The sequence below is a fragment of the Columba livia genome, chromosome 3, assembly GCF_036013475.1.
Source record: "Columba livia isolate bColLiv1 breed racing homer chromosome 3, bColLiv1.pat.W.v2, whole genome shotgun sequence".
NCBI classification, from domain to species: domain Eukaryota; kingdom Metazoa; phylum Chordata; class Aves; order Columbiformes; family Columbidae; genus Columba; species Columba livia.
The window spans coordinates 120,278,582-120,305,304 of record NC_088604.1 but is presented as its reverse complement, the minus strand read 5'-3'; the positions used below and the strand labels follow the sequence as shown (position 1 = coordinate 120,305,304).

The 26,723-nt window shown below is 39.9% G+C and overlaps 1 protein-coding gene and 1 long non-coding RNA gene across 25 annotated transcripts in view; one reads left to right on the top strand and one right to left on the bottom strand.

Moving 5' to 3' along the window:
• Nucleotides 1-9,783, bottom strand: part of CCDC88A (coiled-coil domain containing 88A) — a 64,158-nt gene extending 54,375 nt beyond the window's left edge. For 8 of the 24 annotated variants that reach the window (XR_010471931.1, XM_065059932.1, XM_065059937.1 and 5 more), the window contains exons 1-3: nt 8,765-9,466; nt 8,545-8,645; nt 6,561-6,599 (exon numbers count right to left, since the gene is read on the bottom strand). Coding sequence is in view for 23 of the 24 variants with exons in the window: in XM_065059932.1 (XP_064916004.1) it covers nt 6,561-6,599; nt 8,545-8,645; nt 8,765-8,827 (203 nt within the window). In the remaining variant the exon portion in view is untranslated. Of the gene's footprint in view, nt 1-6,560; nt 6,600-8,544; nt 8,646-8,764; nt 9,467-9,537 lie in introns of those variants that run through there. The other 16 variants (XM_065059944.1, XM_065059943.1, XM_065059945.1 and 13 more) reach the window with 8 other exon arrangements.
• LOC110355193 (uncharacterized) lies at nt 9,781-16,683 on the top strand. The gene is made up of 3 exons (XR_002407678.2): nt 9,781-9,922; nt 11,816-11,913; nt 13,232-16,683. It is a non-coding gene; the product is annotated as an uncharacterized LOC110355193 (long non-coding RNA).
• Nucleotides 16,684-26,723: the final 10,040 nt, after the last annotated feature.

Genomic DNA, 26,723 nt, shown 5'->3' with positions numbered 1-26,723 from the left:
TTTTCCTTACTGTTGTTTGGTGGTTTTGTTGGTTTGAACTGCATGAGGCCCAGTAGCATATACTGTTTCAACAGGCAGAATTACACTGCTGTAGTACTTGCACTATACTACTTCCCAAATTAAACTAAAACAAAAAGGCAGCACAGGATGCAAGAGCATTAAGTCTACAAAGGACAAGCAAGAAAGGAGATGGACATACCATAGAATCCGGAAGTTCTGCGTTTTCCTTTAAGCACTGTGTGTTATTCTCCTTCTCAGCGCCGACTTTTGCATTTTTCAAATGAGTTCAAATTTTAAGATCTATTCAGTCCAATGCTAATTAACAGACTAACTGAAAACTACTTGACTTTGTGATTAACACCTTGATGTAACTGACCATTAAAACACTGCAAACATTTACAGCAGCAGTAATCCTGTGACAACAGTAAGATTAGCTTTACATAAGCAAGCGCTCCCGGATCTGCACCACAAGGTGCAGCACAACTTGATACCAGAGGGTATGAAGTGAGAAAATGGTTTTACAGCCTACCTTGGAAAGCACATCCTGCAAACATACAGGTACTACTTGGAAGAAACCTCAGAAACTGCTCAATTAGCAGCAGAATAGGCCAGAGAGCTGCCAGATAGGAAGCAGCAAGCAGGACAGAAATGGAGCAAATGAACACTTGCTGGCCTTACCAAATGACATTTGTGGAGCTAACATGCTTCCTAAGATAGTTAAAACATTAATATAAGGGAAAATAATTTCCGTAGGATTTAAAAGCAATTCACATTCACACAGTCTTCTTTAAGCTTAAAAAAATATTAACATCATATTAAATTTGTGTGTACAAGTTTTTCTCTTCTGCTCTAACCAACTTCCAACACCACAGCAGCACACACTTTGCTTTATTTGATCACCACAACATCACCAAAAATAATTTGTCCTTTGGGAAACCTGGGAAAATGTTCCCTCACTTTATTCTTTACTTCAAACCTTGCTGAAGCTATAAACTCTCAAAAATAATTAGCTCATATTTAAGATTCAAAATAGTCTGACCTTAGGTAACCATCTCAGCACACTGAGCACTAAAAACATAGGGAATGCTGATGTGAAATCAGCCTGTTGAGATGACACCAAAGCTACCTGAATATTGCAGTTTCAGTGACTAAAAAGATCTTAAGTTGTAAAAATACTGCCACGCAGATTTCCGTTAATAGTTTTGGTTAGAACACTATGACTCTCCATTTTGCCTTTCTTCTGAAGTACAATAAAGCTTCCATAAGTAAATTAGTAACAATAAAACATACGTCATCTTCTTCTGTACCAATTTTGAGACTACCAAGTGACAGCCCTGAGTCCTTTGTACAGATTACTCCAGAGAACGAGACAAATTCAAATGCAAGGCTCCTGGATCTACAGGGATTGCCAAAGAAAACAAGTTACATTTCTTGTGAAATTTCACCCACGTGAGCAACTCGATTGCTTTAGCACACTAAGTGTTGGAAATTCTGTATGCACATCAATACACGTACAATCCCCCGCTGATTTATATATAAATAGAGCAGTACATGGACTGTACCCCTGTTAACTACTCACGGCTACAAGATAAGCATACACATACAGGCCTGTAAAATAAGTGCATTCTTTTCATCTTAAAACATTAATATTAATGTCCTTGCTAAGACGCAAACCAGCACTTTTTAGTTAGGACATTTCTCTGCATTCTGCCATACCCCAACTAGTATCCGTATTTTATTTTTTTCCGGCACACACAATACTCTGAATACATAGCAACTATATTCCCAAGCTACCAGGAAATTACACCAGACGTTTTTTGCTCAAGGGCTTATTTAAGAAAAACAAAGATACCACACAAACAAAAACTAGAGCAAATATTTCCCTGCAGCTTAAAATAAATCACAATTCTGCAATAAAGCTAAGTGGACTATCTCCTATCACTATAGGAAAGGAAGCAATATCTTAATTATATCTAAGTGTGTATTACAAAGATTCACTCAACAGCCAGGGATATAACACAAGCTGCTTATGAGTTCAGTCACTGTGATTTCTAAATCCAAAAATACAACGTAAGGTAATTTTTGCTTTTTCCTCAGAGTAAGCCAATGAGAAATCACACCACCCAAGCCCAGGCCAAGCAGCAGCCTTGCTCCAGTTCAACAGCCTAACGTCAATCAGCCTATGTATTTTGTAAATACTGCTTAAGAACAGCTGCCTAAGAGGCCATGCTGCTTTGGAGCATCTTAAGGCATAAATAGAGCACTCTTTAAAACAAAGCAAACGAACACACTCCCACACAGTTATTACCAAATAATCTCTGACCACTGAGGTCATGTGCTCCAACAAAGCAGCATTTTGAAAAATGTCTCGATCCCTAAATAATTATGACATAAGGAAAAGTGCTGCAGTATGAAAGACAAGAAAGGCAACGAATTGGTATCTAGTTTGGAGAAAAAGGAGGAGGAACACATGAAAGAACACAAAGCTTAAAAGCTCCTTCTTCACTGAAGAAACACACGAGGAAAGTCTGGAAGTAAGCTAGTAAGCTTCCCAAATTTAGCATAGAATTAAGATGTGCTTGATTTAGCAACCAATTTGTCAGTTAACTAGATTAGTTTATTAGAAAACAAAAGATCAGACCACAGCAATACTTCACAAAGGTTTGTGGCACAGAGATCCCCAAACCAGCCATGGAACCTGCAGAAATACAGCCTTGCCAGTGAAAGATGCAAGTTGATCAGTCCAGGTAGGATATATTCGTAGCTAAGCTAAACCTCTGAACCTTTGTGGTATAAAAATTAGAGAGAAATGAGACGTGCATTTCATTATCTTCATAGAGTACTTTGAAACAGCACCTAGAATAAGAGTGAAATGCAAAATACCCTAAAAATAAAACTGTAAAGCCGTAGTGAATATACTGTTTCCTTGCCAGCGTATTGTCAGTGCTGAAACAAGTCGTTTTGATTTTAGATCTTTCAACTAAGATTTCTATTTATGGAACAGGTAGCTAGACTCAATAGAGCACCTCTGTATTTATTAAGAAACATTTTTAAACTCAGCTTTTATTCCCTGGCCCCGCTATTCACCTGGACTAAGGATGTGATAAGTAGCACACTACCAAAAGAAAGAAAGGAGACAGAATCAAAGATAGATACTCAAGATAGCACATGCAGAAAAAAGTGAAGAAATGGATGTATACATGCAGAGGAAGATTTGGTTATTTATTTCCTAATCTTCAAAATACTGCAGAAGCCCAGAGTGAACTACAGAATAGTTTACTGCACAGAAATCAAGAGTGGACAAGATGAAGGAAAGTGGCCATCGAGTGTAGAAAAGGGTACAAAAGCATAAAAACCCCTAGCAAAACAGAGACATAGACAAAGAGCAAACGCTTTAAGCCTTCCATGTTCAACACACACTTTTTCCCCTTTAGCTATCAAACCCCTAACCACCTCAGAAGTCCAAGAACCAGCCTATGTCCACCTCATTTGCCCAGTTCAATGCTCACTGCAGGCAGGTGGCCAAGTCTAAAATTAATTATCATTACACCGTAAGAACTATCTTTTATTTTTTTGTAATCAAAAGCTTTTAATTCCAACAATCTTGAGCATGGTGCACATTCTGCTGAACCATTTATGAAATAATTTGCTTCTTTACAAAAAACACGAGTGTTGTAAACTCAGCTTTTCTTCAGGAAAACCTAGGCCCTACCGCTGCAGAAGCACCCTTAGGAGAAGCAGCTCTCAGCCAGTGGCATGTGCCACCTTGCACCTGCAGAAGCCCAACAGCACGTCTGAAAAGTGTGAATCAATTCCATTCGCTGCAAGAAGGAGGTGAAGGTGCAGATTTAGTAATATTTGACTTTTCCCTAAATATGTGCTTGTATTTTTACTGCCGAACTCACCAATTTCATTTTCCCCAAAACTTTTTTCCGTTTCCCTGCCCAGATATTAGGTGTTCTTCACCAGAAGGAGTGAATTGGAGGGGAGCGCCTGCTCCTGTTCCCAGAGCCAGGCAGCTGGCTCAGCCGCTGGACACCAGTCCAGTTTTCAGGGAATGGTGTAAGCAGGCCACAAGTATGGGCTGGCAAGCTCAACACTTTGGAAAAAAAGCATACAACTCAAGCCTAAGAGCTCAGCAAAGGAGTCAATGAAGCAGTCTACACATTCTGGGCACACAGCACCAGAGCGGTGGAACAGTCAGCCCGTCCACCTGGAAAATTCTAAGGGTGTCGAATGCTCACGTGTGCATCCAGGCAGTGAAAAACTGTGGGAGAACAGCAAAGAGGAGAAAAACAGGAGAACAAGAAAACACTTTATCCTTCTGGAGTAGTTCTCAGCACGCCTGGGTGCAGCAACTGATGTAGATAGTATCGATTAACATATTCAGTTAAGACGAAAGTTATGAAAGCAGACAGGTTCTCCGGACAGTGGATTAAATTAACTCAAGATTCAGGGTTTGGTTCTGTACATTTCCAATTCTGCATACAGTATTTTGCCAATAGTTCCTTTTAAACAGATCCATTTCCACAAACACAAAGCATAATAAAATAAACCCACTAAAACTAGCATACTGTTTCAAGTCTTTGTTACTTGACCAAATATTAATGGTGGTGCTAAATATAATGAAAAGTCCCAATCCTGTAACTACTTGCAGCTGTCCATTTTTATTCACAGGAACGAGTTTTAGGAACCACAGTTTGTATTAAAAGATTTTCAGCGTTTCTTACACAATCCTATTGGAATTCAATTAACAAGTATCAGAGGACAAGACCTAACAGAAAATAAAACAAAAAACACTCAGAAAATGAGTGTTAATGTATTAATATCTTCATCTTTTGGGATCAGAAGAGTATATAAACAGTAAAATACTAAGACAAAAAAAAATCAAGTGGCGTTAGGTTCTGGAAAAATATCTCTAAGACAACTAAGTATTACTTTACTGTAATGGCACCTAGATGTGCAACAGGTGACTAATCCATTTAATTATACTTCTTTATTTTAGTACTATACACAATGTATTTTACTCAAGTATATGAGCACTCTATATGTTAAAAGTATTAGGATATGGAGGTACAGTAAAGGTATGAAGTATTCTCAGCACGTTCCTCCACCTCCCTGCCATGAACTCCACTGCGCTGATCTCTTGCATTCCGATTTATTCCCAAGAAGCGTGACTCCTTTTTGTATCAAAGAACACCAAGATAAAGGCTCAGATTTAGCAAGACAGATGGGTTTCTATCCAGAGGCATCAGATACTGACTGATCCCAGCAGAAGGTAGGTAACCAAATACTTTTGAAGAACAGGACCTAAATTTAAACAGGAAATGAGAGACATTCTCTCAAGTTAGGAGTTTAATATTAAAACACTGGAACTCTTCTTAATTAAAAATAATTTCCTAAAAATACTAATAAAATTGGCCTGTAGCATCTCCAGCAAAGAAAGAGCTCTTCAGATGTAACCGGACACTGAAGGGAATCTCTGTCATTTTCATGTGCACTAAAACGTCCAAGAAGCCAAAAGCAAAAGACATACAAGGAATGCAATGAAATATTCTTGCTCACGTATGAGGTACTAATAATGCCGATAAAACCCGACCATCTTGGTACCACTACCCTGCAAGTATTCCAATGGTGACATCTATTTCCTCTGCCTGATTCATTACAAATGTTGAAACTAAACTTGGTCTAGACAAGCACAAGGACAAACAAACGCCATACGAACAAACTCTCACTTGTCACTGACGGAGGGCAGGATTAACTCTTTTTTCCACTGAACAAAAAAACCTTCTCCAAGCATCAAAGCCTCTTTTTTTGATCATGTCGCTGTTTATAAACCATGCCTAAACCAATATATTAACACTCACTTTCATGGTCACAGAATTTGTTTTTTCAACGTTTGGCAAAAGCAAAGTATTCGAGTATATATAAAGCAGGACCACAGCACGTCCAGCAGCCTCCACCTGCTCGTGCTTTCAATGGTTTTTCAAGCAGAGGACCCAACCTACACCAGCACACATCACAAAGCCCTGAGCTGACAGGTACACACTAGCTGCATGCTCACACCAAAACACCAACAGCCTGAAACAGCTCAAACCCAAAGGAAATAGTAAGCACCATATGACACAACTCATGTGAATTTAAAAAAACACACCTTCTAGTGGTACTTTCCACATTTCTCCAAATGACATTCCGGGTGACTTCTGCAAGAACATTTCTCTAGAGGTTCTAAGAGCACCATCGCTCCTAATCATGAGTCTCTAGTTCTCATGTGAAGTAAGTCATTGAGAGCTTAAAAAAACCAAACCACAAGCAAACACCAAACAACATTCCGAAGAAAAATATTTTGCTTTTGACATCACGTGATACAATTTTTCTGCCACATTTCCTCAACACATGGTAGCTAAGACTGAACAAAAAAGAGAAACACTAATAAAATGGAATATACTGAAAATAAGTAATACTGATGACTAGTTGGAGCTGCATCTTTTAAATCTTTTTGCAAATGAAGGTAGACATTTAATAGGTGGATATTCAAAGTGGACAGGACTAGAAGTTACCACAGGTTTCCACAGGACTGCACCAGAGACGGAGTCTGTCTGCAAAACATGAAACATTTTTTCCTCTTTCAATCCTGGCAAAAAACCCAAAACAAATAAAACCCCCTTCAAAATAAGAACACAGTTCTGGAAACTTCAATTCTAAGCAGTAATCAACCATAACACATTTCAGTCGCCCAAAAATGTATTTTATGTAAAATACACCTTCCAGCGTAGTCACATTTTTGTCAAATGAATTGTATTTGTACACCACTCCTTTTACATGCACCACAGTTGAAGGCAGTCTTTAATTGAGCTGACTACAGAACCATTTTATATTAAATTCACATCTCCCACACGTATTTTTTATAGGCACGCACAAACCTCTGAAATAAACTCCAGTAATCATGGTCTGGGGTCAAAGATGCATGTACAAAGTCAAAGCCAAATTCAATGCACAGTGACTTAAGCATGAGAATGTTGCCTCTCTGCAGTGTTCCATTTCATGTATGTGTATCTCACATAATGGATATCAATTTATAACGTTAGCATTCCAGAAACTTGCTGAGAAAGTTTAATTTCAAGATTGTACTCTTCAAAATCACCTTGGTCCGGTTCCAGTACTAAATTTGCCTTCCAGCTGCCAAACGTTTTTACCAAATAGAAGCTTTACATGTTAAATGCATGGTCATAACTGACAAGCTACTTAATTCATATGAAGTCCAAGAAAAAAACAAATCAATTGTAAAATAAAAATTGTATGATTCTGTGACTGTATCACTTAAAATTCTTAGTAATACATGCCAGAAATACACTCAAGATTTTTTTTAAGAAGTTAAATTCCAGCAAGTTTTCCATGTTCCTCAGTATTACAGAAGTAAACACTTGGAATTCATAGAATTGGTGACAAAGAAATTCAAACTTGGTGAATTCAAACTTAAATGTGGTAACGTGTAGCTCTTTTTACGTAGACGAGTTACACAAGCTGAATACCAACAGCAAAACCTTAAAGTACTAAACATGAGCAAAAACTACAAAGAGTGTAAAAGGATGCCCAACACCGAGCAGCTCCTGAGGAGCAGCTGCCACCGCAAGCTGCTCACGCACTCATCTATCCAGCCATCCATAAACCTACATTTTTTCATACCTATACAAACAAAACATGGATTTCTCCATAAAGACTTAAAATATATTTAAAAAAAAAAAAAAAGTACAAAGAATTTTTTCCACTAGTAACGTTTTTATGATTCCACCACCAGACACTTGACAAAAGTGTTACTCTCTAGCATTATAGTAGTGGGCAACATTCCAGTCTAAACTATGATCAACAAAAAGTCACTGTAATGGTAAAGAGATGTTTCTAACAATCAGAGTTTTCAATAAACAATTTACAAAAGTCTGTAAAAACGTTTCTTCTGTGGCTCATACCCAAAAACCATTCTACACTCTCCATTACAATACCAGCTTTACTGCACAACTGCTAGCTACTTGGATTTGGAACTGTGAAAAATAAAGCGGAAGGAGTTAAAGGACAGTCCATTCGCTCAGTAAACAACATTATGCGACTCACATGCGATCTTTAAGCTGCATGTAATGTGAACTATGATATGGATTAGAATCTTATTAGCCAGGCAAATTTATTCAAAATTCTGTTTATGAACATGACTTTCAGTAGAATGAACCTTTATGCTTCTCAGTGGAAATCTGGGAAGCTATTTACAGTCATCCAATTTTCCAGTAACTTCTATATCTCATGATTCAGCCTGTATATCTATATATACACTATATACCCTGCAAATATATCACTCAGATATTAAATTGTAAAGAGCATCTGCTACGCCCCAAAGTCTCCTCTTAACCGACCACATGACTAATTCAAGTATAAAAGAGAGAAATGTACCAAGGGCAATATGGAGGGGGAAAAAAGAGCTTTCATAAGAAAGCAAAACGTACAAGAAAAGCAAGAGCAAAAAATAAAGGCAAGGCACAACTTGCAGGCACTTACATTTGCAGCATGACTTCGTTGAGAAACACACCGTCCACCAGCGCCACATATTCTTCCAGGTTGGTCCCATTTCCTCCAGCTAACGGCCCAAATGTCTTAACCTAAAACAAAAATCAGCATCACCGTGACGCTAACTCCACCTCATCCTCTGCCGCAAGGCACTGATCTTCAAACAATGAGCAAATAAATGAAGACCGTGCGAGGAAATATGAACGCTTACCCAGGTGACAAGAGGGCTAGACATGAACTGCTCCAAAAGGGGTGTGAATATTTCGTTCTCCATCTTACAAAAAAATGGTTAACATCAACGTAGCTCCACTGATGCAAAAAAATACCAGAAGTCCTTCACCGTAGCAACTCTCTGACACGCTCCAAGGATTTAGCAGGAGTAAGTGAACCCCATTTTTACCAAGCAATTCGACGGCAACAAAAAAAGTCCGTGCATTGGCAGCTGGGATTTATCTTCCTCTTTCAAGAAAAAAGGCATTTGGAAGCGCATCTACTCGTATTTCAGCCTTTCCATTGATGCCTCTCCCTTCCTACATAGCGAGGGGTGGAAGGAAGGAAGGGAAGAAAAGAGGGAGGCTGCCTAGCTACGGGGATTCTGCATCAGACAAAAAAAAAAGGAAGGAAAAATCTGCTTCAGCAGCGGCAGCTCCTCAGAAAAGGAGAAATTCCAGTAAAACTCCGCAAGCTCATCCCCACAGCGATAACCCCGAGGGGCTCCGAGCCCCCGCACACCAGGGACCCCCTGAGCCCCGCGGGAGGGAACCAGCCCCCGGCAGGGACCAGCGGCTATTTTAAACCAGTTCCCTTTTCTAACCCCTTCCTTTTTCCACTAAACTACGACGCAACGCAGGGACGGGAGCGACACACGGCGCCTCGCCCCACAACCTCGCCCTTCCCCCGTCCCCTCCCCTCAGGGCCTCGCCGCCCCCCGAGCCCCCTCCCCAGCCCTCGGGTCCGCGGGTTCGCCCGCCGCTCTGCCCGCACCTCCCGCGGCACCAGCTCCGCTTCCCACCCCCGTTCCCCCGGATAACGGCCGCCTCGCTCAGCCCGCCCGGCCGCGCCGCATCACTCGCCCCCTCCTCCCGCCTTCCCACCCCCGCTACGGGCGATTCCAGCGTATGAATCCCTCCGCCCGGGGCTGCGTGCAGCAGCCCGTTATCCCTCCGCCAGCCCGGGTCCCTTCTTCCTCGGCGGCCGCTCGGGGATGGCGGCGCAATTAGAAAAGGGGCGGGGCCGAGGGAGCCGCTGCGGGACGCGCGCGCACGGGAGCGGCGGCGCGCGAGCCCAACGGCCGCGGCGCGAGAGGCGGGAGCGCGCGCGGGCGCTGAGGGGAAGATGCTCCTCTGTTCCCCCCCCACCCTCCAAAAAGGTGCTGTGAGGAAAAATTCGTTGTGGGGGAAGAAAAATGGGGCAAAAAGGGGAGGGGGGAGGAGGGAAAGGGAGTCGCTGACGCCCTTGAGGAGAAAAACGGGATATTATATTGATGGCACCATCCGCACCGCGACCACACGCTCCCGCCTTTCGGGAGGGGAGCGGTTGAGAGGCAGGCACACCCACGGTGACACAAAATCCAGCTTTCTGCGGGGATTTAGCGGGGAGGAGGGCGACCTGGTTACAGAAAAGCAAATGATGACAAGCAGTTTTCTCGCCTAAGCTATTGTCCTTAAGCTGTCTCCAGCCACTTGTGCTTCAAATCCCAAATACTGCATTAACATACGGGACCGTATCTGCTTAATAGATTATGTAGTTTATTGACAAAGCATTACAAAAAAATAAATCTCAAACTAAATCCAGCTTCTCTTCCATGTAGTATAAATTAAATTGCAGCAGCGTTTTTCCAAATGCCTTCAGTTTTACACACACGGTAAAAATACCGCCACAAAACTGCAGTAAAAGTGACTGAAATTAAGCCCTTTTGAAAAACATCACAGTAACAGCTAAACAGATTAGGGTTTTGTAACCTAAATACTGCATATAGTATTTGTCCTAATGGTCTGAGATTAGAAAAGAAAAAAAATTCCAATAATAAGCTTTCCCCATATGTGAAACCAAAGAGAATGTCTGAGTAAAAAATTACAAAAATAAATCATATTAGTATACCATTGAAATATTAGTATACCATTTGTATTCCGGAGATTTTTTTAAACAAAGTTGCGTAGTTAAATGACTTTGATTCTCACAATTATACATTTTCATCAAAAATCTGGTCTTTCTGTCCAAACCGGAGCTTTGGAGTGAACTCGTCCTCCTGTGAAACAAAAGAAACAAGAAAGAGCAAGGGAAAAATTCCCAGTCTTGGATCTGAACAAGAATCTGGTGATCCAGGGGTGAAATAACTGCCAATAAACCACCAGCCCTTAAAGGCAACTACAGAAGCATTTTTGTACAAGCCTGACGAAGCAACGGCTAAACTCCCGGTGTCTGGCAATGGTCTGTAATATGCAATTGTGCATTCAACACTGTGGACCCCCCCTGGCTCATCAGTTTGGTTCTTGTGGGCTCTAATCAGGCACTAATGACTTTGGCATAAAGCAGTTTCTAGGAATTAAAGACGGGCTAGTAGAAGTTGATAGCCCATGCGGTAGTCACGTGTTAATAACACCAGCTGGCTCATGAGTTCCTGAAAACTATGCTATACTGAGATTTCATAACATGGAGATAAAGATTTGACTAAACAGTTTTAGATGGTTTTGCTTTCATCCTCACCATCCAGTTTGCAAGTGTTTTCAGCAGTGCTGTTGGTCACTGTTCCTAGAGAAACACTGCTGTTAATATTTAACATGCAGCCATCTAGCAGAGGTGAGACAACTGGCCAAAAGATGAGAAGCTGTCTACCTTGGACAACTGAGCTCTTGTTTGACAGACATCCCTTGAAATGAGTTGAAGGTAGAAAGAAATGTTTGTCTTTTGAGTTGTTTTTCTAATGCCAAACGGAATATGGACGGCTCCTGGTTTTAGTGTGGCTGTCAGGAGCATCGACCTAGGAAATACGTAGAACTCACAGCTCTACTTCAAGTGGTGAGGCAACACTGCAATAACCTGTAGCTTGTGACGTATTTTGCTGCATTGTTTAAGCAAGTTTGATGACAACTTTTATAGTGGTAAATCCAGGAACTTTGTTACAACAATTCAGTACCCGCTGAAGAAGTTGGCAGCTTGAGTTAACTGACCCAGAAACAGAGCAGCCTGGTAGCAGGTGATTGCTGATGCCTCGACGTGCGAGCTGTCTGAAATCCTCCTCTCTCCGCTCTTTCCCCTGCAGGGTGGAGCATCTGGATCCTCAGGTGTCTGGTGAGGCGTCTGCTCAGACCAGCACCGCTTCCTCAATTCTAACAGCCAACCTGTGGGCCTGCTCAGATGGTAAGAACCCACCTTGGCTCTTTTCATAGTCCCAGCACTGTACACCTCCTAAAGATCCCACACCGAGCTTTCACATTTCATCAGTATATGCAGCTCTCCTAAATGGTATGATGCAATTTGAAATTATATCTCTTATCTTCTCCTTGGAAAGTAAAGTACTCCATTTTGTCTATAATAGAACTGATAAGATTGAACGATTCTTTTACCTTGAAACAATAAAATGCAGAAATATTAATTTATTAAACTTACGTTTTAATAGTTTTAACTATTGTAGGACTGCATATTCAGGAACATTTTAGAACTAAAAAAATCATTTTTATAATTTGAAAAAATGCACAAAGAACAGTCTTGTTCTTTCATATTTCTGTTCTCTAGAACAGACCTGTCAGTATTTAATACAGTGCGTGGCCTACCTCTTCTGAAAGTACAGATTTAGAGATTAACCATGTTATTTGAAGTGTAGTGTTTGTTCTTCTACAGGTAAAGCATCTCCATCTCATTTCTATTGTGTCTCCTCTCCTTTGGTACCACAAGGATTCTACGTAGAAGACAGAGAAATTATAACCAATCTATGCCTAGACCCCAGATCTGCAAATTACAGAATTACTTCATGGCCTCACTTTAGCTTGTTTCTCTCATAGCATAATTTCCCATGCCTGTTGTTGCAAAATAAAATTTGAAGAATGACCAGAACACAAAGTGATGCCTTAAGTCTGCAGACGGCAGGAAAGCATAACTGTGTAGAGCCACATTTCCCTCATCAGAGTTTGTCAAAAGATTTCTGGTTAGCCCTGCCCACAGTGAGCCAAGGGAGGGGACTGCGTTGGGAGGAGAGTATGAACAATCTACCCAGCTTTAGCTGATGCAAGAGACAGTGGTTTTCTCTTCCTCTCCTACATAAGCAAAGGAAAGAGGTTGCAGAGAAAGCTCGTGCTGCTGGTTTTGCCTACTCATCTGCACTGCCGGGTTGCTAGGCCTCTGCCTGGCCTGGCAAAACTTCAGAAGAGGACAAACCAGGAACCAAGTGTGGGTGCTTGGGCTGTAAAAATGCATTCCAAACTAGAATTTTCTGAATAGGGGCTCACTTGACAGGGCTGTGGCTAGTGAAAACGGGAAGCTGACAAGTAGAGTCACTTTTCCTTGTCCTATGTTTGCTCCCAGAGAAGCCCATTTCCCTCTCAAATCAAGGCTACAGGAGCAGATGGGGCAATAAAAGGAAGAGTAGGGGCACTGAGGGGTTTAGTCTTTGTAAGTGTGGGTTGGAATTCCCACAGGTCCCACAAGTACAGTAGACTAAAAGTTACTTCTTGTTCCACAGAAGCTGAAAGCAGGGGAAACCCCTTTGTAACATGAATAATGAAATGGAAGTTCCACAACAATTCTTGAAGATTTCTTCCCTGCTATTGCATCTGCTCTAATGTGATCAAAATTCCCCATCAACTTTAAGGGAGCTTTCTGAGCAAGAACTGTAAGTAACCTCAGAATGAGAGTATGTTGAGTGAAAAATTAAGAACAAAACAGTAGAGGCTTGGGGAGAGTGTCTGTTGTCCATTTAAGGTTTTTTTCCAGACCTCAGAGGTTTTACAGTTCATGTTTAGTTATACCAAGTAGGAAGAAATAAGTGACATCAGACAGGGAATATCCTGTATGTTTGTCTACGATCCGGAGCAGTTCTCTGCATCAGCATCAATATAAACGCATCAGAGCTTCTTGTCAGGCAGAATGTTAATTGTGAGAACAGGTACTTAGCATTTTCAGCCATGCCTAACTAACATCTCCACATCTGTGTCATCCCTTTTTAGCCACATGGGTATTGAATCCATAATTTTCGACTGAATTACAATTAAAAGTACAATCTAGCAGATTCACACAAATCTAGCAGTGACTTCCAATAACAACTTTTGTTATTAAAAATAAACTACTTGATTATAAGTTCTAACTTTAAGTACTTAGTTGTTTTAAATACATCTTAAACTCAAGAGAAGTCAATGCAGTATATTCCCCAGGCAGAACTGCAACAGTACAGCCAGATTCTAACTCCTGCTGTATCACTGAATTGCACATTAGACAAGCCTTAATTTACTTGAAGAGCTAAATTGGTACTTAAACTGTGAAACAGTTGGTGAAAGTATTATATTTAATACCTCTATTCATCTGAAGAGGGAGGCGCTTGCAGCTTTTTGTTGCCTTTCAATCACTTGGACTGGCAGGAAGGATGTCAGCTGATATGATCAGAAATAAATCGCAAACTATCTATCTTGATTTTTAAATGTAATAGCCATTCCTTAAAGTTTCCATAGGCTTAGACTCCTAACAGAACAGTAGGCAAATATTGCCTTACAAAAAAATTCATTTGAATTTAGTATTAAACTAACTCAGGTCTTTTCCTGCTTAGCCAATAAAACATTTACCTGTGGTTTTGACTTTCATCTGCTAACTACAAGACAGTCTATTAATGTCGTCTATGAACTTCCCCTTGTTATTTGCTGCATACAAAGAAAATATATTTATATATTTTTTTAAATCTAAAAGCAAGCCTTAAACGTTACAGCAAGAACAGCAGTTACCTGGAACAATAGCTTTGGTACAAACTTCTGTTGTGGCCAGTGGAGTGAGACTGAGCAAAAGCTCTTGCTGACTTGCCTTCTGTCAAACAAGTTCCTGCCAGTGTGAGTAGCGGTTCTTCTGAACTGGGTCAGAAAGATGAATTATAGGGCACACTATGCATTTCCTCTGACACGGAGCAAAGTGCAGCCCCTTCTGCTAATTGTTAGCAATTACAGCTAGCTGTTATATGCAGATAGGTGGCTAGAAAAGCAAGACACTGTAATTGCATCAACAGCGCTATGCCATCTTGGATCCCTAATGCACAGAAACATCGAGCTGATTTTCTTCTCTAGCATTTTCCTTTAGTATAGAGCACTGTGGCCATTCAGTTTAACAAAACAGAAGAGGGTTTGTATCCCCTGCTAAAGGCTTGCTTACCTCTTCAAACCGCAGCTGCCTCAGTTTCGTTTTATTATGAAATTAAGTTAGCTTCACAGAATACCACGTTACTGGTAATTGCCTCCCTATCCTTTGCCGCAGACCCTTGCTGGTGCCTCCTCACTTTCATCCATGTTTTTGCAGTCTTCATGTCACTTGACCCCAGTAGCTTGGGCAATGCTGGCATGAAACCCATATTTATCAGCTCAGCAGAGGTTATTAGCTTCCATTTCACATAGAGCCCTGCATCACCTTTGATGTTCGCATCTCTCATTAGAGAGGCATTCCTCACCAGCTGGGGATGGTGCTTAGGATCTTCCCCAGGTCGGTAAATAATGAACTAGATGGAGTACATTTCTGTGTTTGAGATTCAGTTTGTGTGCATGGACGTAGTTATGCCCATAAGAAGAATGAAAAAATACACAGTACTAAAAATATAATTGTAGTAGAATTATTTCTGTTCAAATCTCTGTTCTTCTGAGCTCCCTCCCTTAGGATTATCTATTAATTTTCATGTCCAATTTTACCCCTGGTTATTTGTCATTTACGTCTGAAAACAGATTTTCTCTCTATGAAATACTAGTGAAACAATTAAAAGCTTTTAAGAAATCCCTATTCTGCCTTTGGGAAAATCCTTTTACAAGCTTGCACAGCGAGAAAATACAAGCTATGCTTTTAAATCATTACATCAAAAAAACCTGATATTAAAACATTTGAACTAAGACAAAGAAGTGAAGGTCAAGAAAAATAAATAATGCTGAATAAAAGTGGTAATGACACTTACTAGATAGCATTCCTGATTAAGCTTCTTGCAAGTGTGTGGATCATGAGACACCTAAAACTGGGAACAGCCTACTCATTCACACCTCTGAAGAGGCCACCATTAACTGTAAGACCCCTTTGTTTGCATTATGTCCAGATGGTTCAATTCACTGTAATACCAGTTTAACTGTGAATTCAAGTTAATTGGAGATGAACACAAAATGGGAATTCTTTCCGATTCCTGTTCACCTCTGAAGATGGGCCATCAAGGTTTGTAAAGGCACCTCAGAATTCCAAAGTATGGGTTGAGAGCAGCGTTAGCGAATCACAGTGAACACACGGGCTGCTGTCAGTAGCACACAATTTCTGACATGTGCACATCACCTTCACTTCACATCTCCTGAATGAGCTCATGGTGTATGGGAACAATACCCAGTTTAGTTTCTATAGTCTATCAGGAGTGATCTTGAGAAGGAACTCCAAGGCTCCTATTATGTATACAAATACAGTATGATAGCTCAATTATACATTTTACTAAATGTAAATATTATAAATATTTATAATATACATATGAGAAATGTAAATTTTTCCTAAGGTGATCAAATAATACTGAAGTTCTTTATGATTTGTACATACTGCTCTGTTACAAATTTCCTGAGATCATCTAAGTTAAAGCTATAACATAGTGTCCTGCTTACTTAAAGGTCAAAGGATGGTTTGGCGAAAAAGTAATTTTTTTTCTGTAATTTCAGGCTTATACTGAGATATCAGATTTTCTTTTTGTAATCTATTATAAAGCAGTTTCATACTACTGATTTTTAATGCTTATATTAATAAACATTAAATAACATTAATAAGCATGCTAAAAGTATTTGATTTGTTTGATTTAAAAAAAATAGCTTAGGTAAGATTAGAATTCCAATTTCTGTATATATCGGTTCTTGACTCCAGCTTGATAACTCTTGTGTGGGCCAGAAAGGGTTTATTTTTCCTTAAGATTATTACTTTTCAATATTAGGAACAGGTCAAAAAATATATAAAATATTAGCCATAAGTAGGGCAATATTATAGCCCTTTTCACATTTTTTTTTCAGAAAATGCTATCCTAAAATAGAGAATAGTTCAAAATTTATTCTTTACAATTCCTTCCTGCTACTATGACCTACAGGATATTTTTTGATCATAAAAGTAGTCCACCTTAACAGTCTGCCTTAAAAAGATGAGATTATTCAGCTTGTTAAGTCTGTATCTCTGTAAAAGGAAAACACCTTAACAAAGAATGGTTTGTTGCTGACCTGCAGCTGGTTATGGCATTTCAGCTGAAAGCCTATTTAAGTCCTTAATGGTAACATTTATTCCCTCTCCCTCAGAGGAGTATTTTACAAACAAAATTAATTAACAAAAGAGGATAGCCAATTTTGGGCTATAGTTTCGGCTGACAGTCACCCAAAAGGGGTGTTGGCACTAATAATAATCATTATCTCCAAGTATCAAGAGGTCTTCTGACTCTGATGAGATCTCTGCTGGAGCTGCAGCTTTCATCCTGGGGTGATGCCTGCGGAGCACAGAACAGAGAGCAGCTGCCAGAAAAGCAGGAGCTGCTGCAGAGGCCACGGCTACTAATAGTGGAAATAGCCCACAAGTAACCTCTGACTCAAATTATCAGTATTTGAACCCTTGATACTTTTACCCAGTTCATCCACAGTTTCATTAAAAAGATGACTGACCTGCCTCCAGCTTGTGAGGCTTTTTTTTTTTAACGTTTCAGAGCTGATCCTTCTCCATTGAGTGCATATACACCCCTGCAAGTGATTCAGATTGACTTCATAACCGTTCTCCTCTGAGCTCACATCTTTTGCTCTGTCTACTTCTTTTACTGCTTCTGTCTTGTCTTGATGCGGTGAAGTGGAAGCGTGTAACAGTGAAGTCTTAGAAGTACTGTAGTTTCTTTTATAGCAACGTGGACTGTATTTAAGAAATTAGTCAGGCATTTAGGAACTGCTAATCCTTCTTGTGAAGAATACAAGGCTTGTTTCTTGGAAGGAATTTCTCACTCAAGGGCCCAAGGCATAGTTCAGTTTTACCTACTACGTGCTATTGCAGCAACACGATGATAAAAAAAAAAAGTAGTACAAATAGAGTTTTAATGTAGTTTTCTTTCCTTACTGCCAATTTTTCTTGCGCTGTTTTGTGAGAGCATCATTATGAAAGATAATATCATATTTATATGCCTGCTCTTTGAAGAACTAATACTTATCCCAGTGCTTAATAACAATGATACCAAAGATAAATCCAGCTGTTCAAAAGGAAGCAAAAGAAGCTTAATAGCATGCCAGTTTAGAAATAAATTGCAGTTCAATTATCATGGGTTTGGGAAATGGACACCGAGCAGGAAGCTTCCTCTAAATTACCCAATACATTCTTCCCATATGTATCACATTTTTCACTGTCACTATGGGTCTGTTCCATTTATGTATCCTCGTCTGTAACAGCAGGAAATCCTCAATGTCACATACAGTGACAGTTGATTTCCCCCCCTGCTTTTACACCTACAAAAAAAGTAGCTGCAGAAGCAATAAGAAAAACAATGAAAGAGGTAAGTCAAGTAAATACCAAATTTCTAAAGAATAAGTCTTCATTGCTAGTACGATCCTGTTTTAAGTGAAAGTCAAAATTCTGTCTGTAGGCACTATATAACTGGATTTACTTTATACCCGAATTATAACATTGAAGATCGTTTACCTTATATAACACTTATTTTAACCGTGACTTGAAAGTCATTCTAGGAGCTCCTTGAGCCTTTTTTGTCAATGTACTACAAAGGAAAATCAAGATGAAACTGCACTGCCTTTATATTGTGCTTAAACCAATAGTGCCCCCTTGAGGGGATATATATTTTTATATGCATAGGGTAGACGGCTCAAGAATGACTGTTTGCCTAAAAGGTAAACACAGTACTTTTACCTACAAATAAGGCCCCAGAAAGTTGCACAGATTTATGATATTTCCAGACGCAAACAAGCCTTATTGCTTCCAAGCCTCTCCGTACTTTTGGTTCTACCTAAAGATGCGTAACTAAATTGTTTTATCCAACTGTAGAACAAATTCTGCAATTGTGTATCGAGGATTATATTAGTAGTACCATCAAAGTAGACAAAATTGTCAGATCGAACCCTCTGCGATCGCAACATTTTGAGAAAATGACACCACAAATCCTATATGCCTTCAACTCTGGCCTGCAAACGCTGATGAGATTCTGACTTGACTTAGGATACGTCTGTCTGCAGAGCTCAAGTGTGCCTGCAGCTCACAGTTCTGTCCAAACTGGAAACCAGTAAGCTGGTTAAAATATTAGCAGTATAGTTGTAGTAACTCTGGATTCATCTGCTGTGTATTCCTTGGGAACCCCTAGTGGGTTTGCACAGCCTCTACTATTAGAGCTAAATTGCTGCTAATATCTGAGCAGACTCATTTAAATCTGTCTCAGCGCATCCACACAAGCTACTATCAGATTGCCAAATTATGTATAGATACCATTAGACGAATACAGGAAACAATCGTTGAGAACAATTATTTTTCCCTCACTTTGAAAGTTTGCCCTGCTATGAAATATGAGACCTAAAGATGACAGAAGATACTTTTAAACATTTTCCAAAACTCAAAAGCACCCTAAAATGCCAGCCCAAAAGCAATGTTCTCTCTAAAACAGCAAGAAAAAAGCCTGAGAAATCTTGAACAAGAATAATTATGCTGATTTGCAATAAAGACCAATATAAAAATGCTTTGCTTCAAAAGATGAGAATGGGAAAAAAAAATTCAGAGATTTGGGCAAGTAAGAAGGATTTCAGAAATAAACAGGCAAGATGTATTGTGGTACAGCAGATTATTAGCAGAAAAGCAGAAAGCACACTAAAACAAAAGTCGCCTGACATTGAAAAAAATAGAAGAGGAATGGCAGATGAGAAATCCTGACAGTGTCGTGTATAAAATTCAGTAAGAGAACTGCTGATTTTCAAATCAAGAGTTGCTGCTGTTACAGGGTGTGCCCACATAGGGGAATGGAACAAATTAATTGTGCTGAGCTCAGTTACTGCTTATTGAAATGATCTCTATCCATACGATGCAAATCTTAGTTCGCAGCAACTGGCAAGATGTTGCACATATGCTTCTGTTAGAAAATAGTTATCAGACATTACACATATGCTTCTGTTAGAAAGTAGTTATTTGATGCCATAGTAAGATTGTACTAACTTTCATATGGATGCCTCAGAGCTATAGATTATTTTGTGGTCCTCCAGGTGCTTTACCACACAACTTGCCTTCTCACAAAACCATGCAGTGTGCTGGTCGTGATTAGAGCTCCACCATCCTTTGTGCTTACAGGACTCATGTTAGATTCAGATATTGAAGAGTCTTATGCAAGAGACTGGCCGAGCCCCGAAGGAGAAGCAACATGCTGCATTAGAGCCTGTTAACAAATCTTTCAGCCCTTTTATCTGCCAGCCACCAATTCCTACACACCCCCAAAGATCCAGTCCTGCAATCAAGACCGTGGCTTGTTGGCAGTTATCTTGTGACTCATTACACCTCCCATTGCTCTGTGCCATTAGCATCACACTTCATGATACAGATTCAAGATGCACCTTAAAATATATATATATACACATATATACACATATATACACATATATACACATATATATACATATATATATACACACTAGCATGCTGGATGGATGTGAGTTTTTCCTCCCCTAATCAGGCACAAAAAAGTGGGGACTACAAAGGACTCTGTTTAGAATCAGTCTTGACCTGTATATCTCAAGTCATCTGCTCCTAACCAACCAAAACGTCATTCAGCCTGTCACAAAATATCACCTTATCTTTTTGAGCTCCCTGTCTCAATTTCTTAGTGTCAAACCTACTCACTCATGTATTGAGTAGTAAACGTGCCAAAGGCCTTGCACAAAACACATGCCTACAGTCCTCAGGATTCAGTAGTACCTTTTACTCAGTAACTTACTCAGCCACTCTGGAAATACTTCTCTTTCCCATCCACTATCCCCTTTGGTGTCCTGGATTTACAGATGAAAGTTTTACCACACTAAGTGTTCACTGGGTATATAGCAAGGAACTCAACATTTTGTGAAAGTCAGTTTGAATCACTTCATTATATTTTAGATTAGTAGACAGCATGGAACACAACATGAAGCCTTTTGGAGGCATTTTCCAAGTAAAAAGTATTGCATTTCATCTGTAGAAAAGCTTTCAAGACACATTTTTCTCATATAAAATTATTCTGGCATAAAAATGCATACAAACTGCAAGGAGCCAATCATATTAATACCAAACATGCTAAACTGTATTTATTTCACTGAAAACCATGTGTAGTTCTGCAGGGAATGTAAAATTGAATTTAAAGTACAGGAAGTGCTCTATTATTGCTCTGGCGCTACAATGCAGAGTTGCTTTGTTGTTTGCTCTAAAATAGTGAGCTAAGCCTGTCCAGCCAAGTAAAGTGTCACCAAAATGTATCTTGCTGGTCTCATCTGCTTTCCCAAACAAGCACTTTTTCTACTTTATCACACTGAACACATTACCAGTATTAAGACTCCCAGCAGAGTCTCAAATGCAATTTCTAACCTCCCCCGCAACCCTTGTCCTTCTTCCAACTCTCTTCATGGCCTGAAGTCCTGCCAGGATTCTGCAAGAGCGCAAAAGCCTGGATTAGCTTCACCTCATGAGCCTCAAAGCCCTGCTTGCCAGCCCACCATGGGCATACGCAAAACAGCAGAACATCCTAGAGCCTTGCTGAGAGCCGTCCACTACAGCCAGCCACAGCAAATGTCCCAAGAACAGACACTGAGCTCTGAGGAACCTTGCATGTAGTAGTATCCCGGTATTAGGAGCCAACTAAGAGAGCATTGTAAGCACATATCATTCCCACCTCACTCCCCCAAAACAAACACACACCAAAGAGGGAAGGAATTATAAGCCTGGTCTTAGAAGATCCTCGAAGCCTCATCACAGTGGGAATGGCAGTTTATCTCAAAGACTGTCTAATCAGCTTTTCTACCTACAGGCTACTGAAAACAAAAGCCAGCAGCTGACCTCTCATCCCTCCACCTGAAAAGCACGGTAGCTTGCAGTCTTTTACCCCTGGAGAAAGTAGAACTAGGACTAGAAAGAAAAGGCCACAACAAAAAGCTGTATGCACTGAGAACTTCACGCTGTCTGCCTTCCATTGTTAACACTAATTTGAAATCACTAATTTTTGTGCCACTCATTTCACTTCATTTCCTGTCTGTTTTCTACAAAACCTAAACAGTCTGCTTTGTTCACACCTTTGTCAAGAGTGTTTAGAAGTTTTATACGCCTGCCATACTTTGGAAGTTTTATAAGGTTAAAAAAGCACGAGTAAGACATACATTAGGTGATATAAATCCTATGCAATGACAGCATAGATCCCAGCTTTGAGTTCTACTGTGAGGTAATCCGTGATACAGTCACAAAATAACCCATAAAGTTACACACAGCATCATTTGATAAGGAACATTCTATAAAAGCACAGTTTTCATTAAAGGACAAGTAAAAATGCCATATCCTGAATACATAGTCCACAAATTTAAACTACTTAATAAATAACTGATGGTGCTTTCATGAAAATCAACTATGAAAAGTTACAGAAAGCTTAATGAAAACCATGCATGGAATTCTACACTCAGTCTATCCTCCAAGTAGGAACACAAGCAGCCCTGCTTATGCTACTTTCATTTAGTCTGTTGATAAAGTTGTGAAAGGCTCCACTCTTCATCTCCCAGCTCTGCTTTATTTTGCCTTCCTGTTCTCACACGCATGGGTATGGCAGTGGTGTTTGGATATTGAGGGAAATAGTGCTCAGCAGCTCCTGGCCACCACCAACACAGCCTCATCGCTCACTCTGCTCCAGATAGAGCCTCTGGTACAAGCCTGATTAGGTGGAACCTTAGCAGACCATAAAAAGGAAATACCAGAGTAAGGGTGAAGTAACAACATGACAGCAACGCAATTTTTCTTCCGAGTGCTGTCTATGGTGGCAAATCTTTTCCAGTGATGCCAGAATCAGATCATTACCCTCACCTGCCATCGTCTGTAGTGGGTAATGTTGGCTCACAAGTAAATCTTGCCAGAGCAGAATAACAGCGTAGCTTTCCCCTACTTACAAACGTAGAGGTTTAACAGTAAAAGAGGGAAGAAAAGTAGAACTAGGAACACTTTCCATCTACTGCCTTCAGCAACCAGAAAGCCCCTTAAAAACCTTCTTGACCAGCACCCATCAAACCTGCAAGCTTTTGGGAGGCCAGCTGCAACAGTGATGAGAGCTGATGTGGTAGTGTGAGGAGGCTGTAATTTATGAGCTTTGCTCAGATCCCCAGAGAACTCACCCTGATGCTCTTGTGTCACCCTGAACTTCCATGTGGCTTAATCACAACTGCGAGCTGCCACAGCCTGAGCATTAATTGTTAGCACAGAATCTCTCCTACATCTGGAAGACAGATAACACACACCAGCAAATGGGATCAAGTTATGCATATGTATATGTAATTTGCTAATCTAACTTGCTTCGTTCTTCTAGTACCTGACTTGCTGCAAGTTCTATATATCTGAAAACTATGAAACAGGGCAGAATATGTTATATTCAACCACTTCTATCTGTATCTCCACTGAAATATCTCTTTCTTGTATATCCAATTTGTTTTTTTCTGTTTCAGAATTATAAAGCGCAGTTTCTGTGAAACACTCTAATGCATTGTCTTTTTTGTTTTTCCTGGCTTTTATGATCAACAATACAGTGCAATTAGCCAAAGTTCTTGGGGGCAACTGAAACATGTGGATAATAAAAATCAGAAATGCAAACTCCACTTAGATTCTTCTAAAGAGCCCCCAGACCAGCGCTTTTGTCTGTGCAGTACTAAATGCCTTCTTGAAAGCCAAGCCCTGCGGTCAGGCTGATTGGCTCAAAACAAACTCACGTCCCTAACAATTGCATGTAAGACTCTTCCTTGCACTACACAGATGAAGCAGCTCCAAGGCTGGGCAGCCTTCAGATCTGCTCTAGTTTCACTCTCCAGCTATCCTCAGGTAACACTTCACTAATCCTAATAATGACGAGCATTTTTTTAAGAGAAGTTCTAAAAACAAAGTGCATATTTACTAAATTGCTAAAAACTGAAGAGAAGATGAAATGAGCTGGCATGTAATAGAAATCTTTCCGCTTATCTTGTGTGACACTTGGCTGAAGATGTTGGAGATTCAAAAGAGGGATCCGGGAGCTGTAGAGAAAGTTTTGCAACCTCAAAACCAAATAAGATCTTTCCCAAAAATCCATATACAGCTTCTAAGGCTATTATTATTATTATCTTTTAACTATTATTGTCAAGGACTTGTGGCAGTCATGTTCCCTGAACTCTTCCTGCTCTTATTCTGCAAGGAGAAAAATGCCTTAGCATCTGGCAATTTATTCCTACATCCTTCAGATTAGAACACGGGGCAGAATGAAAGTTAAGTCAACTTAGATCAGTTTTTCTTCTCTTAAAGCAGTTAGGAACTTAAGTTTTCTAGTTAGGAAAAATCCAAACCATGGTCATGCCTCTGTCAGCTCTGAAGGAATTTAAATATTATTGTGTTGTCAGTAAGGTTAACAGTGCAGACTATGACCAAACCTAAGGCTGTAATTAGGTATTAATTTAGTACAATAAAATAAAACCAGTAGACTGTGCCACAAACAAGCATGTGTGCAGTTCAAGAGTTTTAGCTCAAAGCCACTTTCAGCTGGTCCTCGTGAAGCAGCTCACACGTGGTTCAAAGCTGGTGGTTCAAGGACCAGCCATCGTTTTGGAACTTTATAGAAAGCAATGAGTATTTGGTGCTCAGCTGTGACAAACCTTCTGGCAGACTAAATGTATTGAACTTTACAAGTTATCTGACAACTTCTAAACACAAAATTAGAACACATGCCACATCTTTCTATCATGATGGGTAAATTAAAGTTACTAACCCAGCCCTCATGGTTACGGCAGGACAGTGGAAGACACTTCTGAACTCCTGAATGGCAGGGAAGCTCTTCCACATGTAGTCTAATTAAGGGTCATGTCTCAATTTGTAATTGAGAATGAAGAGTCACAAGGGAACATTTCCCAATTTTGTGAATGCCTGAGATCGGTTACTGGCTGAACAATGAGACCAAGTGTAACCCTTGTAAAAAAGAGGTGCTGCTCATGAGATGAAACACGAATGAGACGGAAATGCTTACAACTCTTACAACAGCAGTCAGCTTCAACTCCACGTACTTCTGGAATTTAGATTTAGACTTGGCCATAATTACACACATTTTTAAACTTCTAGACTGGAATAAGGGAGTAGTACAAAAGCAGTGAAAGCATTAGCCTGGGAAATTTTGCCTGATTTATAAAACAGCGGAGTGTCACAACTGCAGGTGAACTACTCTTTGACTCCATTCTTTGCCTCTGGCTGTGATTTCATGTGTGCCAGCTTCCACCCCCCTTCTCCCTCCACTCATGGCTGCCAGCATCAGCCAGAGGAACCCTTCAACAATTCAGACAAGTGTTTCTTCATTTTCCATTGAAACAACTAGAAGAGACCCATTTGTTCAAATCTTCAGTCTAGATAAAACTTCAGCAAAGTTTCCTCTGCTTTAGGATGGAGTTTCTTATTTCCATTTTCCATCTTCAGGAGGATGGGCTCCCCACGCTGCCGCTCCTGGTTCAATGAAACTGTCTGCTTCAGAATGAAGGAGACAGGCCTTTTTCTCTTTTCTTTCTTTTTCTTTTCTTTTTCTTTTCTTTTTTTTTTTTTTAATTTGCTCATGGCTGCAGAACTCGGTGCCAGAAGAGATTAGAATAACAAAGCTCACGGGCTTCAAATCCAACCATCGAATTCACCTTGCCCTAGTTTATCTTCCCTCAATAACCATCACCAACACCGGACAGAAAAATCGAAATCATTACAAGCGTGTTTAGAATTCAAGGAAAATTAATGGTGAAAGTACTAGAGCAGTTCCTGAAATACTACTAAAATACTTAGACAATGCATGGAGAAAATTCCTATGAAAAGTATACATGTATATATGTGAATAACTCCTAGTTTTGGTGAATGAAGAGCAAAACTAGCTTTGGGAAAATACCTGAAATCAAATGGATGGACTTTTAAATACATGTGTGGGTAAAATCTGCATGGCATACAGTTTGTGGCATCTATATAAATAAAAAAGGGGGAAGAAATAAGTAATCTTGTACTTTTTAGTACTTTAGTACTTTTTTACTTATTTCCACAAATTATAAGGTGAAAGCTTTAGATATTGGACACTTTAGATGCTTTTAAGATTAGATAATGTAGCTAAGAAGAATAATTATAATGATATAAAAAGCTTAATATATTAGTTATTACAGCTCTTAAAAAGATAGTTGGGGGGGTTGGAGTCAGTAGGGTCAAGTGGTTTCTTAATAATAAATCAGTCTGCTCATTTTTAACAAAATCACAGAATCCCAGATTGGAAGGGACCACAAGGATCATCTGGGCCAACCTTTCTTGGCAAAAAATATTCAGTTGTCATTTCTGACATTTTCATCGGAGAAGACAGTTAAAAATACAACAGGATTCTTTCAGGAATGGTACGTGATGCAGGATGGTTTCCAGTGAAACAGCCTTATCTTTGTATAAAACATTCAAATCACAAGAGGAAAGATGAGCTTTATGACACAAAAGCAAATGACCTAAATAGGAAGATGTTTAGAAGTTCCTGCAGGAGTTTAGTATCCCTAAGGGGAGGAAAACTAAGATAACTCACCAGTCCTTATTTGACCTTAAGCGCTTCTTCAATGTGTTTGCGTTCCTTAGAACCAGCTTCACTTCTGTTTTAGCTTTGACTAAAGTACAATGATGTCACTGAAGTACACTGTATTTGACAAAACACCTCATCATAAGGAACTGCAAAGAAAACCAGACTGAGGGGTATTTTAACTTCTGCATGTTAAATTGTGCACATAACCCCCCACACTTGCTAG